Below are 16,038 nucleotides of genomic sequence, written 5' to 3' on the forward strand. Positions count from 1 at the left end.
AAACTGGTAACATTTCTTCAACAATACAGGCACAGATTAGCTGGGAGCCTCTAGCTCAGGATCTTGCACAAGGATGCAGTCAAGGGGCCAGCCATTGCTGCAGTCCTCCAAGGCTCAGCTGGGGTAAAATCTGCTTCCAACCTCATTGCTATTAGCATGTCTCAAAGGATCTGTTTTCAAGTTCATTGACATGGCTGTTAGTAAGCCTCAGTCCTTGCTGGATGCAGACTAGAAATCAGTTGCTTGCCATGTGAGCCTCTCCATAGGGCAGCTCACAACAAGAAGGTGGCCTCCCTCAAAGTGACAAAGTGAAAGAGCGAGAGAGATCCAAGAAGGAAGCCACAGTCTTTTTGTAAACTTATCCTAAAAGTGATATCACATTAATAAGCAAGTCAGTAATTCCAGCCCATCTTCAAAGAGAGGGGATTTCCCAAGATTGTGACTATCAGGAGATTGGAATTAATGCAGAACATGTTAGAGACTACCTGCTACAGTTGTTCTTAACATTACCTTATTATCCTTCTAATATCTGTAGAATCTTGGGTGATGTCACCTCTCTTTCCTTATTCAGGTCATTATATATTCTACTCCCCCCCCCATCATTTGAAGTAGAGGTTGGTCAATTTTATTGACCTTAATAAAGAGCTTTGGTTTCACGGTTTATTTCTGATTTTGTTGTTGTTGTTCTATTTCATCAATTTCCACTTTCATCTTTATTATTTCCTTTCTTCTGCTTATTTTGGGACTCAATTTGCTTTTTTTTTGTTTCATAAAGTAGATCTTTCTCCTATTCTAATATGGATTTTAGTGTTATCATTTCCCCATAAGGACTGCTTTAATGGCATCTAATGAATTTTGATATGTTATATTTTCATTTTCAGTTGAAAATACTTTCTAGTTTCTCTTTTGATTTCTTCTTTGACCATGAGTTATTTTAAAGTGTTCTATTTAGTTTCTGAATATTTCAAAATTTTCCAGAGTTCTTTCTGTTATGGATTTCTAATTTAATTCAACTGTAGTCAGGGAACATACTCTGTATGAATTGAATCCTTTTAAATTTAATGAGACTTTTTCTATGGCCCAGAATATGATCTATCTTGGTAAATGTTCTATGTGTACTTGAAGAGAATGTGTATTCCGCTGGTGTTGGGTATAGGATTATATAAATGTCAATTAGGTCAAGTTGGTTGATAGTGCTGTTCAAGTCTTTATCTTTACTGATTTTCTCTTATAGACATTTTCAAATTTTATCAAAAATGTAGTATCTGCATCTGAACTTGAACATTACTATAATATTTATATTTTATTAAAATATTTTTCTTCCTCTGGTGCTACACACACACACACACACACACACACACACACACACACACACACACAGAGTTACAAATTTAGAGACCAAAGAACTGAAATGAAGCACCTGTGATGCTGCACCTTTGAACAAATTTTATTATTTAAGAAAGCACTTTGAAACTGGGTTATTTTATCTTTCCTTGTCTGAACTTGTTAGCTACTTAATTGCAAAAGGTGTTTTTATTCACAGTGCCTCTTATTATTTTATTCTTTATGCCAAGTCATGCTCCCACTGCAAGCAAGACACGCAGCAAAATCTTTAATGGAATGAAAGAAATATAGGTGTTTCTACTATAACACTGTTTACAAGTGTTCCTATTTTAACAGGATATATAAATGCTTTAAAAACCCTGCATCCTACAAAATTGTGTATAAAAATAATGGGTTATGGGGAAAATAATATGGGGCCATATTAAATATGAAACATATTTAAGTTTGTAACCAAAATACCAATAAAAATAATGATTATCCAATTAAAAAACTAGCACTCAGCAAATGTCAATTACCACTATTTGTACCCAGGTCACAGTTGATTTTTGCAACCTTAAATCTGCTAGATGTAGGTACTTGAGGGCATGGACTTCCAATAGATAACATTGTCATCCAAATTAAAAATCTGCTCTGGATCTGTGCTTTCTTCAACAATCAATTGTTTTTAAACACTTGGGAAATATCTTCTCTACTTCCCCATCTACTCCTAGATAGCTTCCTAACATAAGAGGTACGCCAGTTCTTGAAGCCATTAAATGAGCTACTACTTACATTGCCACAGTAGTGCAATATTCTTAGCTTAAGGCTTCCTTCTTTAACTGTAGGAAGGCTTGCCTCTGAAATCCTTAAACCATTGATGTGATGGGGGAAAATTACATATGAACCAATGGTATTATTTTCTTATTTTCCAAATGGGTATTAATTTGCACTATAGAAATGTGTTGCAGCTGAAAAGACTGTACTCCATAGTTCTCTAACTTTGAAATGCATGATTTCCCCAGTCATTTTCTTGGTAGCAGCTACCATTGGGATGTAAGTATCTTTCTTCCCAGGGTCACTGAAAATATATTTACTGAGAACCTATTATGTTCCAGAATCTGTTCTAAATGCTGGAGACAGTGGTGAGCATGATAGACAAAGTCCCTGTGTCCAAAGACTGTACATTTTGATGGGAGATACAGACAATAAACAGGCAAATCAATAAATATGGTAATATCAGAGAGTTATAATTGCTATAAGAAAATAAAACAGGGTGATAATATATGGATTGAGATACTGGAACTGGATGGCCATTCTGTAGACAGGCTACTCTGGATAGAATGATCAGGGAAGAGGTGATATTTGAGCCAACACCTATAAGATGAGAAGGAACCAGTCACGGGAAGATCTGGAGAAGACTGGCAGGCAGTGGGAACATAAGGGGACAGTAAGTCAAAGGCCTTGAGATGGGAGTAGGCTTAGTGAATTTGAGGAACAGAATGAAAAGTGGCTGGGGCAGCATCAGAGGTACACTAAGGTTTGATTGCCCTGCGTCACAGCCATGCCAAGGTTGACACAGCCATTCAAGTCACTGTTCTTTAACAATTCCATGTCCTCCATGCCTCAAGTGGCCAACTGTGCCCCAAAATGCCTGCTAGACAAATCCAACAGACTGACCCTCATCTGAGCGCCAAACCCAGAGAATGGAGCACAGGTGACCCCCACAAAGTATAAGGTTGGAGTGGGGCTGGGCGAGTCTGACGTCTCTGAACCAGTTGTTGAAATCTGATGTGGGCTCCTTCCAGAATTTAGCTGTGGGCCCCAAAGCGATAGCTGGAGCAGGGCTTCTCAGGTGGCAGGCTGGGACAGTAGGGGCGGGATGATGGTAAAGAGTATTGGTGTGGGATAGATGGGGTGGGCTCTGAGGGAAGGATCCCATAGCAGTGAAGGCAGAATTTTGCAAGTCCCTTCAGAAAACAGTCTTCATTTAGTTTCTTTTGCCAGCCCTGGAAGCCATGGATACTTACCCTGATGAGCCAGTGACTTTCTTTCTTTTTTTTTTTTTTAAAGATTTTATTTATTTATTTGAGAGAGAGAGTGCATGCACAAGAGAGCATGAGCTGGGGGAGAGGCAGAGGGAGAGGGAGAAGCAGACTCCCCACTGAGCAGGGAGCCCGATGCGGGACTCGATTCCAGGACGCCGGGATCACGACCTGAGCCGAAGACAGACACTTAACCGACTGAGCCACCCAGGCACCCTGAGCCAGTGACTTTCTAACCAGCCAGAACTTGTCTAACAGATCAACAGGATAGTAGGGCTCCACTATTTTTTCAGAAATCTTGGCCCACCTAGGCTGATTCCAAACTATATTGGCCATAGATTCTAATGTTGCTTTGGAATATTTCTCTACATGCTCTCTGTTTTTAATACAAACACCTCATTTTCTATGATGAAAACAGAGAGAGAGGGGGAGGCAAACCCTAAGAGACTCTTAACTCTAGGAAACAAACTGAGGGTTGCTGGAGGGGAGGTAGGTGGGGTGATGGGGTCACTGGGTGATTGGCTTTAAGGAGGGCACTTGTTGTGATGAGCACTGGGTGTTATATGCAACTGATGAATCACTAAATTCTACCCTTAAAACTAATTAAAAAAAAAAACAAACAAAAACCCCCAAATACCTCATTTTGTCAGAAGGACCATACCTTTCCTTTATGAGGAGAGACACTTCATTCTCCTCTTTGGATATCCTTGTAGTAGTTACCATAATACTGGGCTAGATTGTTTTTCCTCAAGAGGCAACTGTACTGCAAGGCCCGTATGATCTCAGGGGAACTTCTCATATAGCTTAAGGCCACAGCAGGAGATAAGTTTTACTGATACCATCTAACAGTTCGTGATGTCAAAATGATACTTACACTCTGGGTTTCCTGATTCAGGCTCTAGGGGATGAGAAACTAGGTATGGGGCTACTTACCTGTTATTCCTGCAGCGAATTGTGAAGCCAAGAAAGAAGACTATCAGAAGAAGTCCACAGCTGAGAAAAGTCCAAACAACACCCAAGAGGACAGGAGATAACGAAGAAACGGTCTTACCGCTGTAATGGGAAGAGGTCTGTGAACAGAATAAAGAGAAGCTGTTGGAGTGAAAGCTCTTTCATAGATCAAACACGAACTGCCCCACCATCCCCAAAGCTGGGAAATATGTGTCCGGCATGAACATTTCCTCCTCCTCCCCCCATTTCCTCTTTTTCGTCCTCCGCCTCCTCACCATCACCCCTGCACCACCACCACTAACAACAACAACCACAACAATGACAATGACAATGACAACATGTATATCCGAGCAGCCCTGACACCCCCTGGCTGTTCACTCACAATTGTCCTGCAGAGACCATGAAGAGGACTCCGATCCAGCTCCTGGCCAGGAATACTGTCACACAGTTCGGAACAGTTTATTTCAGGCTCCATGTCATCACGTGGCCCTTTCGGTGTGCGCTTATTCACAGTCTTGGTTACCTGCTGGTCGTTAACTAGCACATCTTAGACCAAGACACAAGAACAATTCAAATCTTTTCTTCAGAGGCACCATTTTGGAGCTGGCTCTTGGCTCAGAATCCGGGATGAACAACTAGTGCAGGTGGAAGTGAAGGGTTGTTTCACTGGGCTCCTTCATCAGACACCCTCCAGGCTTTCCTTGTGCCCTGGCAGTGCACACCATGGGAGTCAAGAGTGGGCATCTTTGTAACCATTAGAATCACACAAAGTGATGATTCTGGCTTGCCACCAGATGGCAGTCACTGCTCCAAGTACTCTCACACAGGTCCAGAAGGAAAGGAAGGCAATTAAACCTGTGAACAAACAAATTATGTGTGTGTGTGCATATATATATGTATATATATATACATATGTGTGTGCATATATATATGCACACACACATTACATATATAAAAACAGATATAAGACAAATTATATATATTACTTTAATATATACTATATAACATATATAAATGGTTTATTACAGAGGTTTAAGAATATTATTTTATATATTTTAATTATACATAGTTATATTTTCATTTTATGTATGTACTTTATTACATATAACAATGGCTTAACATATATTTAAATAAACATATGTTAAGCCTCTATAATAAAAACATTTTAAAAACAAAGACAAAGCTCATTTAACAATTTATAGATACAAAGTTCAACAGTCTCTTTCCAGACCCTTGCTTTGGCCCAGCCTATAAGACCTTTAGTTTAAACATGTGAGGCCCATCTCCCTTTTTTCCCTACTGGGAAATCCCCTGTCCTTCCAAGATCTTTCCATGCAACTCATGGCTTAAGCTCTGTCTGATCCTGAGTGGCAGTGGCCTTCGGTGACCCATGCTGTCTGCATGAAATGTCTTTCAGTCATTGGAGTTCTTGTTCACTCAGTGAGTGGAGGAACATTGCATGTCCAGGCAGTGGGGGTCTCAGAATGATACAGAAACCCTTTGCCAAGAGGTTTTTGTTTGTTTTCAAACTTGTAGACTCCTAAAAGTGGGATAGTCTACTCAGGTAATAGGGAGAGACACTGAAGAGCTCTAGGAATTCCCACAGTGTGAATGAGGGGCCAGAGGACAGTGTTATTTCTCTTAGAAGATGCTTGCGATATGAATATTGTGATCTAAAAGGAAGCTCAATTTACAGAACAAAAGTAGAAATGCAGAAAGGCTCAGAGTAGCCTCAACAGAAAAGGTAGACATGTTCCTAATTCTTTAAAGCAATCTATCCCTTGAAAGAGAAAACAGATTAGAAATTTTACCAATGGGAACTTGAAAGAGGGTGCCACTTCTGTTTTGTGTTTCTGAAACAGCTTAGCCTGTTTTCTTTATTGTGGAGGGAACTGGAACAGGAAAAATATCAATTATTATTATTTCAATAGCCACTGAACATAGAACTTGTGTTTAAGCCAGAACAATAGTGACAGGTGTAGAATGCCATCTTTGGATTCTGCATGCTTAGGCATGAACAATATAGCACCAGGTGTTGCCCATTCATTGGCCTCTCATATGTTCCTGAATTATTTACCAGGTTCATTACAATGAAATCCCAAGAGAACTAAAAGCCACTATCTCCCATCAAGACATTTAAATTCTTATACAGACTGTCCAATTACTGAATGCAAAATTAAGAACTAAATATACAAATGTGGCTATTTGCATCTTACTTTGGTTGAAATTTTATTGCTGCAAAGACTGTTTTTTTTTCTTTTCCTCTTTTTAAGCTTAGACACCCCCTATTGTGTCTTCTAATATTGTAAGCCCAAGGAAGCTATTCTACATGATGGACTGAAAGATTTATTTTTCCTATATTGCCCTTTAATCATGCTAACGAATAAATACTTATATTTTAACCATTATTAAGTCCATGCTAGTTTATCTTTGCATCATATAGAGGTATACATCAGTGTGTGTGTGTGTGTGTGTGTGTGTGTGTGTGTGTGTGTGTGTGTAAAACCCCATTCATTTTTACTACAACGTCATGTGAGGTAAACAACACCATTCCTCATTTTTAAATAAGGAAATTGAAGAGCAGAGTAGAGAACCTGGTTCCACATCTGCAGAGGCAGCACTTGAACACAGGAGTTTACATTCCAAGGTCAATATCCACCGATTGTCCACTCTACATGGGGCAAACTCTCTAAACTGATCTCTCCAAAGACACCAAATGGTCTGCTGGGGTTCTTCAGTTCCCTGAGCTTAACTTCTAGGAGTTCCCTGGAGTATGGCACATAACAGGGTCTCTATACCAGTAGATAAGTTTGTACGTCCAGAGGATATTTGGCAATGTCTGGAGATATTATGGTTGTCAGAACTGAGATAGGGTGCTACTGACATCTAGTTGGTAGAGGCCAAGGATGCTGCTAAACATCCCATAATTCATAGGATATTCCAAACAACAAAGAATTATCCAGCTCCAAATGTGAATAATGCTAAAGTTGAGAAACCTTGGTCAACACTGTGGATCCTAGAAGTACTAACAATCTTAAGCTTACATTATCTTAGGGAGATTCTGTGAACATGATGGGGTAGTCCATATGAACATAAATTTCCTGGGGGATAAATTTCAATGGTTCCCTTGGACAGACTGAAATCATTGGCATGGACCTTTGAATGTTAAGCCCCCATTTGGTCCATGGATAGCTAGCGTAGGAACTTACATACCATGATACTGGGTTCTGCCATGGAGCAGGCATTCAACTCCAACGTTAGCACACATTCAGAGATTCACACATGAGGAGCTGGTGAAACAGTGCATGACTTAGTCACTGAGAGGAGAGTTGAATGATTTCAAAAAGTGTTGAGAGACTGGGAAATTGAGTGGGGAGTAGTGTGTCAGATAGGGTAATGGTGAGGGATTTGACAACAAGCTAGATACAGAATCTAAGGCACAAAGAGAAAGATCTGCTGGGATCCTCCAAGAGCAACCCTTGCCCGGCCTCTAAATCTCTAGAAGTAAACTGTCTAGGCCACAGACAGTAGGAGACCCAACATTATACACGGTGGAGCTTAGAATTTATTTGATAGAGTCCTGCCCAGTGATTAGGATCAGGAAAATAGGCAATGCATTAGCTACACTGTTGCCAAGTGTAAGATAGTCTATTACAGGTTCACAACTTTGAATGGCCCCATGTCTTTCCATAAAATCTCTCCTTATTCTTCTATACATTATTTCTGGCTATTGAAAAACTAGTCCTACAACTACTGTCTTTTAAAAAGTTGTACAGTTGGTAGGACTTCTGCTTCATGAAGAATTAACTGCTATAGGAATTGCCTTCCTACTGTAAACTATTTGAAAACTAGACAAAATACATGAAACTGCTCTTTTCAGAAAATGGATAGCAGATATAGAACTGTGGAAAACAAGTGAGGTGAACCCTACAAGTGACTGACATATATAAAATGAAATATAAAAAATATTCTTTCAATGATTATAATTGACCCAAAGTTACTGCCTGGAGGCAGTTTCCAGGCCACAACCCAAGAAGGAAACTTACTCCTAAGTAAGGAGAATAGATTGGAGTTTGGGGAGGTCAAAGCAGAGGATTTGTAAGGCACAGAAATGAAGAAGAGGGAGAAAAAAGAGAGAGAGGGCTTTGGAAATCTGCAGGGTAGCTCCTCAGTATTTTTCTGAGTACTGAACTAGACATGAATGAGAAGAAACTACTTGAAATGGAAGACAACCACTGGTAGGCAGTAGCTGAACAATTCCTGGAGCTCACACATAATGGAGAAGCCTCACATTATATATGACATTGGACAGAAGCCTCATATTATATATGACATTGGATGGAATCCTCAGAAAGGTCATATCTTAGTAGTGGAACTAAACCCTAGAAGCTACTCTAGTCTGGGTACTATTGGACTCTAGTCTAGTCTTTTGGGAAGAGCTGTCCTAATAATACTTAAAAGAAAGCCTCAAAAGGGTCAAATTCATCCACAAAAAACTGAACTGCTTTCCAGAACACAACCCAATGCCCTTTAAAGGAATACAAGATGTACCACTCAAAAACATAAAATTCAAAATGTCCATCAGCCAATAAAAAATTATCAGGCATGCAAAGAAGCAAAAAACATGACCTATAAAATGAGGCAAGAAGTGAACAATATAAAAAGACCCAAATAGAATTCTAGAGATAAAAATATTATCCTGAAATTAAAAATACAATAGATTAGACACCACAAAGATAAAATAATGGTTACAAAGCATTAGAAATTATCAAAAATGAAGCACAGAGAGAAAAACAATTGATAAAATGGACACAGCCTCAGTGACTTACGGAACAATAACAAGTGCTCTAATATACATGTAATTGGATCCCCGGGGATAAAGGTGGGGGAGGGAGGAAACAGAAAAAAAAAATTTGAAAGAAATCACCAAAAATTTTTCACATTTGATAAAAAGTATATACCTACAGATCCAAGAAGCTCAACCAAACCCAAGCAGAATAAATGTTAAAACACACATACATACAGTAATGCACATTATAAGGAAATTACTGAAAACTTGCAATAAAGATAAAATCTTAGATGCAGGTAGATTATGTACAGAAGAATAACAGTAAGACTCACAATAGATTTCTCATTTGGAAATTATGTAAGCTGTAAGAGAACTGAAAGACATCTTAAAGTAATGAAAGAAAAATAAAGTCAACCCGGAATATAATACCCAGTGAAAATGTGTTTCAGTGAAAAGGTTAAAAGAAAAAAAAAAAAAAGACATTTTGAGATAAAGAAAATCTTAGAGACATGCACTGTAAGAAATGTTAGAGTACATTCTTCAGGCAGAAGAAAAATGATATCAGATGCAAATCTGGGTCTATATAAAGGAATGAAGGGTGCTGGAAATGGTAAATGTGTTGGTAAATGTAAAAAAAGTGTTTTTGTTATTTTTTAAAGCAATGTCTATAAGCATGTACCTACTGCAAAAATACACATATACTGAATTCTCCTTTACACCCATATCCTCTATGCCCTATCATTTTTCAAACACAACTGCCTTGGTTCATATTCACATTGCTAGTTGAGTTGGTGCCTGCATTACCAACAATAAAGCTGAATCATAAAAGGCTTCTAGGGCCAGGAAAACTGTGAGAGGAATGTGAAAGGGAAGGTTGCCTATACATTTATGCAGAACTCCATGGCTACACATTCCTTTTCCCCCCAAATTCTTTTGCTAATATTCATTAACTTAATTTTTTTTTGAACACTAACAATGTCACAGACATGGTTCTAGGCATCTGGAATACACTGGTGAACAAAAGAAAGATCCCTGTCTTTATAGAATTCATATTACAATAGGGGAGATATCAAACAATAACCAGTGTGCATAATAGCTAAATAAATTAAATAATATTTTGAAGGTGTTAAAGACAATGGAGTGAAAGGTAGATCAGGATGAGAGCATTTGGAATTGTCAAGGTGGAATGAAGCAATTTTAAATGAGGTTGCCAGGTTTGGCCATATAAAGAAAAATGTCAAAGGTTAATTCCATAGTGAGAATTACAAGAGCTCTCTACATTAATCTATTGCTTTTGTATAATAATTAGTTTTTAAAAATGAAGACTATCTCAGTTTTTAGAAAAGAATGAGAAATTATCTATACACTGCTATGATTTCCAGGACAGATTGTTTTTAAAAAAAGCAAGATGCAACACAACATATATAGTGTTCTGCCTTTTGTGTAATAAAAGACATGAAATCCACATAGGTCATTGGATTATTTTCAAAAAGAAACAATGAGAGAATAAAAGCATTACCTATAAGAGGAGGAAAAGAACAAGGGGGAGGGGACAGGGAGGTAAAATAGACCTCTCAATGTTGATAGTTTTGACTCTGCAACTATGTAAATATTTCACTTAATTTAAAAGCAAAATTAAATCAGAAAGAAGAATATCAATCTCTAAAAATTAAAAACAAATTGAAATATATTAATCTAACTGAGTTGATGGTGTAACTTAATCTAACTATATCAAGTTGATGGTATAACTACATAAAGGATTTAAGTAACTGTAATTTGATTATACTTGCAAAGGACAAAAAATACCCACAAAGAAATCTTAAACTGCATTAAATAAATATATATATTTATTTATATATAAATAAATATATATATAAATATACATATAAATATATATATTTATTTTATATATATATGGTTACACACACATATATATATATATCAAAATATAAGTATCTATTAGGTAAAGCAAATAAGTAATTATGGTTATGTTATTAGGAACTAAGATTTTCAAAGTGAGAGGAAAGAGATTCACATATGAAGATAAGTAAATATCTTTCTATCTTTAATTTAAATTAGAAATACCAAGCAATGACGTGGATGGAACTAGAGTGCATTATGCTAAGTGAGATCTCAGTCAGAGAAAATCAACTATCATATGATTTCAATCATTTGTGGAATTTAAGAAACAAAACTGATGAACATAGGGGAAGGGAAGGAAAAATAAAATAAGATAAAAACAGAGGGAGGCAAACCATAAGGAGTTCTTAACTATAGGGAACAAACTGAGGGTTGCTGGAGGGGAGGTGGGTGGGGGGGTGGGGTAATTAATTGGGTGATGGACATTAAGAAGGGCACTGAATTTAATGAGTACTGGGTGTTATATAAAACTGATGAATCACTAAATTCTACTCCTGAAACTAATAATACACCGTATGTTAACTAAATATAAATAAAATCTAAAAATAGTTTAAAAAAGATTAAGTACTGTTAAAAAGCTAAAAAAATAAATTAGAAATACCAGTATGATCTTAGAATTTATTGTCCTCTTTTTAAAACAGTCATTATTTTCTAGTCTGTTAACTGAGGCTTGGGAGTAATTACAACCCAATAACAATAAACCCTCTGAGTGCCCAGATTGTGGTCTCTAAAACCACTCACTAAAAGGAATCAGGTTTTTTTAGTGAAATAGCCAATTTAAGTTATGGAGATGTAAATATACAAGATCAATCTGGGACATCCTGTCATACTAGAAAATAAAAAGGTATCAGAGACTACAGAATCATGTTGAAAGGACACAGGAGTCAACTGGCTCCCCCTGGCCCATGACAGGATAATTTGAGCCCCAAAAAGAACTGCAGCTGTAATGCACTGAAACATAGGGCACTCACAGTAGGCACTCAATAAATGCTTATTTAATGAATAAATTAATTTAGCACTGTAAGTATTAATAAGATATTGTTGATGGTGTAATTTACAACATTGACTTAGTGGCTCCTCCATAAAGACACATGGTATAAATTTCTCCTCATCTTGAATACTAGGAAAAGTTAACTTTTTTCTGGAACATTTTTACGTCATGCATAGTTTGTTCCTCTCTCTCTTGGCCTCTGTGAAGCGCAGAACCAAATGTGTGGCTCACTTACAGCCACTGTGCAATGTTAGGTATCTCTGGCTTATTTTACTACCCCCTATCTTCTCTTTGTCCTGATTTCCTTACCTCTTATTTTTCATCCCACTACATGTTTTATATTAAAATAAGGGAAAGAGACAGTGGAATAATAGGGATGTTTCTACCCAATGTGAGCAAATAGATATATTATTCAAAGTACCTCAGCCTCAGGTTAACCACTAAAAGAGAAAAACAGAACCACATACAAATGCATAAAAAATGTATTAATCAAACCACCACCAACAACAGCATTGTACTAGATGTTCACTAAGATCCCTTCTTGTCCCAAGATTGTCTGAGGTATTAGCTCTCCATTAACTATGTTAATACAGGCAGCAGATACACAGATAATTATAAACAGCAGGGAATGTAAAATACATTTTTAATTCTTTGAATGCATTGTGTTATGTTCTGGTAGCAGATTTATAAACATCCTGAATATGGGCCACTTACACTAAGAGTAAAACTCACTTCTATTCCTGAACACGCACTACTCTTCAAGAGGGCAGCAGGCAGGGGAGAGGGTATTCAACCTCCCCCGAGGAGAACCTGCCACAGATCCTCACACAGGAGATGGCTCCCAGTTGTAAATACTTTCTAAGAGAGCATGAACATAAGATTAGGGTGGGAAAGTATTGCATATATAGGAACAGATATTTGGTCAGGGTTAAGTCACAGAATGGTGGAGCAAGAAGCAACCGCAGATATCATAAAGTCCAATCTCTTCATTTTCTGGGTGAGGAAATATCTCTCAGAGGTTGAGAGGCTCAGGATCACCTACCTAGTGGTAGGAAGACAATCTAGGTTTCTCAAATTCAGCACTCTTTCTATACTACTTTAAAGACCTTCAAAGGAAGTTGTGGTTGACCTGCCACACATTTGGGACAGCTGGGCGAGGCGTGGACTTGTGGAAGCAGGCAGGGTCACAGGGGTAAGAACTCTAGGGCTGTTGTTAGAAGGATGTGGAGGAGGTCCAAGAGAGAAAAGGAACACAGTGGAAAGAGAAAGAATATTCTCTTGGGAGAATATAAATTTTGGAAGAACGTGTACGTTTTCTCCCCAACAATGTAAAGAAGATTGAATTACTGTGCTTCTCAGAACCTCAGCTTTGCCTTGTAAAAGGGGGAGAGATGATAAGTTTCTTTTTGAAGACTTTGAGTTCCTCCAATTAAGTTTTCCACATGGTTTCTGAGTGATCATCCCAAAAGGACCCTGGGGCAGGGCTTGTATAGGAAATCCCGATTCACTGGAGGAAAGGTCAGGGAGAGATGGCTGCTACAAACACATCTCTCTTAGGGGATTTTAAAAGCAGAATGGAATCACAGGGTGTCCCTTGGCAAGGGTGGGAGGTGGTCAGGGAGTGAGGAAGGGGAGTGGACTTGATTCACTCCCTTAGTCTGGTGTGGATCTCAGAGAAAGCAGAGCTTTGGAATCGTTGGGATTTGTATACATTCTTGAACTATACCATCATTCTTTCCTAATTCCTGTGTCCCAAAGCCTCTCTCCTCCTGTGCTTCTCAGCCCACACTTAGTAATCTTTCCAAAATCTGGAGAACATTTTTGCTCAACATTATAGAAGATAACACTGAACCTTTAGTTTCATACTAATTATAATTTTTCTTCCAAATATGATTTCTCCCTTTACTATATAGTGTTTAAACTTAACTGGCTAGTTGATAGAATTATACTGAATCAGACTGGCTACTGGATTGGGTCCCCCACAGGATGTAGGAAACAGTGTTGTAAGTAGTAAGTTTACTAAAAACATAGGTCAACTGAATACTGGGCACAACCCAGGGCCCTTAGGCCAATTCAACCCTCCATCCCAGTACTTGGGAGTTTGGTTTCACTTCACATATCCTAGGACCATTGGCAGTAATAAGTGGCACTTAAATGAACAAAGCTGAGGCTGAATTTAAGTCTCAGCTACATCACTTTCTAACTGTGGTGCCTTAGGTTAGTCACTTCTCCGATTCTTAGCTGCCTCCTCAATGAAATGAAGATACTACCTACACCTGATAGGTTTTGCTGATGATTAAATCATACGATGTATAGGATGTATGCAAATATAACTGATACATACTAGATCATCAATAAATAGTGATTTATTTCATTTCCATGATACAGAAGGGTCATTTGTACAGGAGACTTGAGGGTACATAACTGAGGTTACTCATCTTGTTTCTCTAAATATCCTAACAGAATTCCAAGTTCTGAATCATTAATGTATCTTCTAACATTATGAGTAATGATCTTTATACTATATTTACAATCAGATTTTGTAAAAAAAAATAATGAATTATATATCCCCAGTGGTAGAAGCCATGTGCATTAATTCAATAAATACTGATTGATCAATTATTATGCAACAGTCACTGTTCTAAGAGCTAAGGTTGCAGCAGGGAACAAGCCAAAGTGTCCTTGCTCTAGCACCTAGTATGGTGCTTGGTACATAGTAGGCAGTCAACACATATTTGTTGAAGTGGACCCAGAGACATTTACAAAACATCACAGAGCGTAGGAGTCCTAGATTTCTAGGAACAATCTTCAGGACCGTCTAGATACTCCTATAACTCAGGAGAAGCAGGAGGTTTGACTTATGAAGGGCTAGACCATCCCTCTCGGACTACAGTGGGAGCATCACCTGCTTTTAGAATCCTACCCTGATGTGTTTTTCTGACTCTCTCTATGCTCTCAGTATAAGTTGGCACAACCACACAAACTGAGCAGTGAATAATTACTGCCTTATAGACAGATCCTAGAGACTCCTTACAGATGGATCCTAGAGACCTGTTAATATTCCAACACTATTGCCAGGGAGTGGAGCTGGGAATTAAACCAAAACCAAAACCAAAACCAAAACCAAACAAAAAACAAAAAACAACATACTAAAACTCTTACCAGCTTCTCAGAGTTGCATTGTTACCTGAAAGCACTTAGGTACTATTATGCAAATTATACATGCATAATTTCCATAAAAACCAGGCACAAATGTCAATTGATGCTCATTAATATGCAATAAAATTCTCATTTGAAAACTATTAAGAGCCAAGAATGAATTCCACTTGGCTGCCCTCTAATGAGAACTGTTGTGAAGTGCTCTATGCTATTATTCTTCAACAAAACAGTAAGGTGTCACAAAAAATCAAGCTTCAGAAGGACCTGAGAATGATCATTTGACATTTCAGCGGCTAGTTTTGGATGGCTCAAGTTTTATGCTGCTATAGCTAAGACCTCTCCATTTGGTTTCTCAGAACATAGGCTGAGTGAACTCTAGGTTACTACCTTGCAAACAGAGCCATGGTGATACTGAGCACTCCTTTAAAGGACACTTGGGAAGGTGCCACACAGCTGGAAAAAGGTAAACAAAACTTTGTTTCTGAGGTTCAATCAGTTTGGGAGACTGAATGTTCTCCTCCTCAAAAGAAGTAGAGATCCAAGGCCTTTGGAATTACTGGGGCTCTTCTCTGAAAACCCTCCTGGTCAGAATTTTTGAGTGAACTTTCATGCTGTGTCTCTAAATTCCTTCAGTTAGACAATGATTTTCTCTAAACTGTTGTTCAGTGTTGCTACGTAACCCAGTATACTTGTGTGAGAGCAATTCCGGCTCTGTGAGGATAAAGAGATGGAAAATATAAGCCATCAAACTAGACTGTCCCTTCTGCAGCCACTTCCTTAACAAACTGTCCTAAACTTGGCTTGGAAGCAGGGGGTAGAGAATGGGCTTTTCTAGGTATAGTTTAACACAGTGGTTCTCAAAC

The 16,038-nt window shown here is 38.1% G+C and overlaps 1 protein-coding gene across 1 annotated transcript in view; it reads right to left on the bottom strand.

Annotated features, from left to right (window-relative positions):
* GPR156 (G protein-coupled receptor 156) overlaps window positions 1–16,038 on the bottom strand; it is an 83,504-nt gene that overhangs the window by 50,286 nt on the left and 17,180 nt on the right. The window contains exons 2-3 of the mRNA XM_025874851.2: window positions 4,699–5,171; window positions 4,299–4,435 (exon numbers count right to left, since the gene is read on the bottom strand). Of these exons, the coding sequence (XP_025730636.1) occupies window positions 4,299–4,435; window positions 4,699–4,791 (230 nt within the window). The 5' untranslated portion in view covers window positions 4,792–5,171. The remainder of the gene's footprint in view (window positions 1–4,298; window positions 4,436–4,698; window positions 5,172–16,038) is intronic.

Source organism: Callorhinus ursinus, unplaced genomic scaffold (genome assembly GCF_003265705.2).
Source record: "Callorhinus ursinus isolate GAN/ISIS: 27379988/994484 unplaced genomic scaffold, GSC_fseal_2.0 scaffold1, whole genome shotgun sequence".
Lineage (NCBI taxonomy): Eukaryota > Metazoa > Chordata > Mammalia > Carnivora > Otariidae > Callorhinus > Callorhinus ursinus.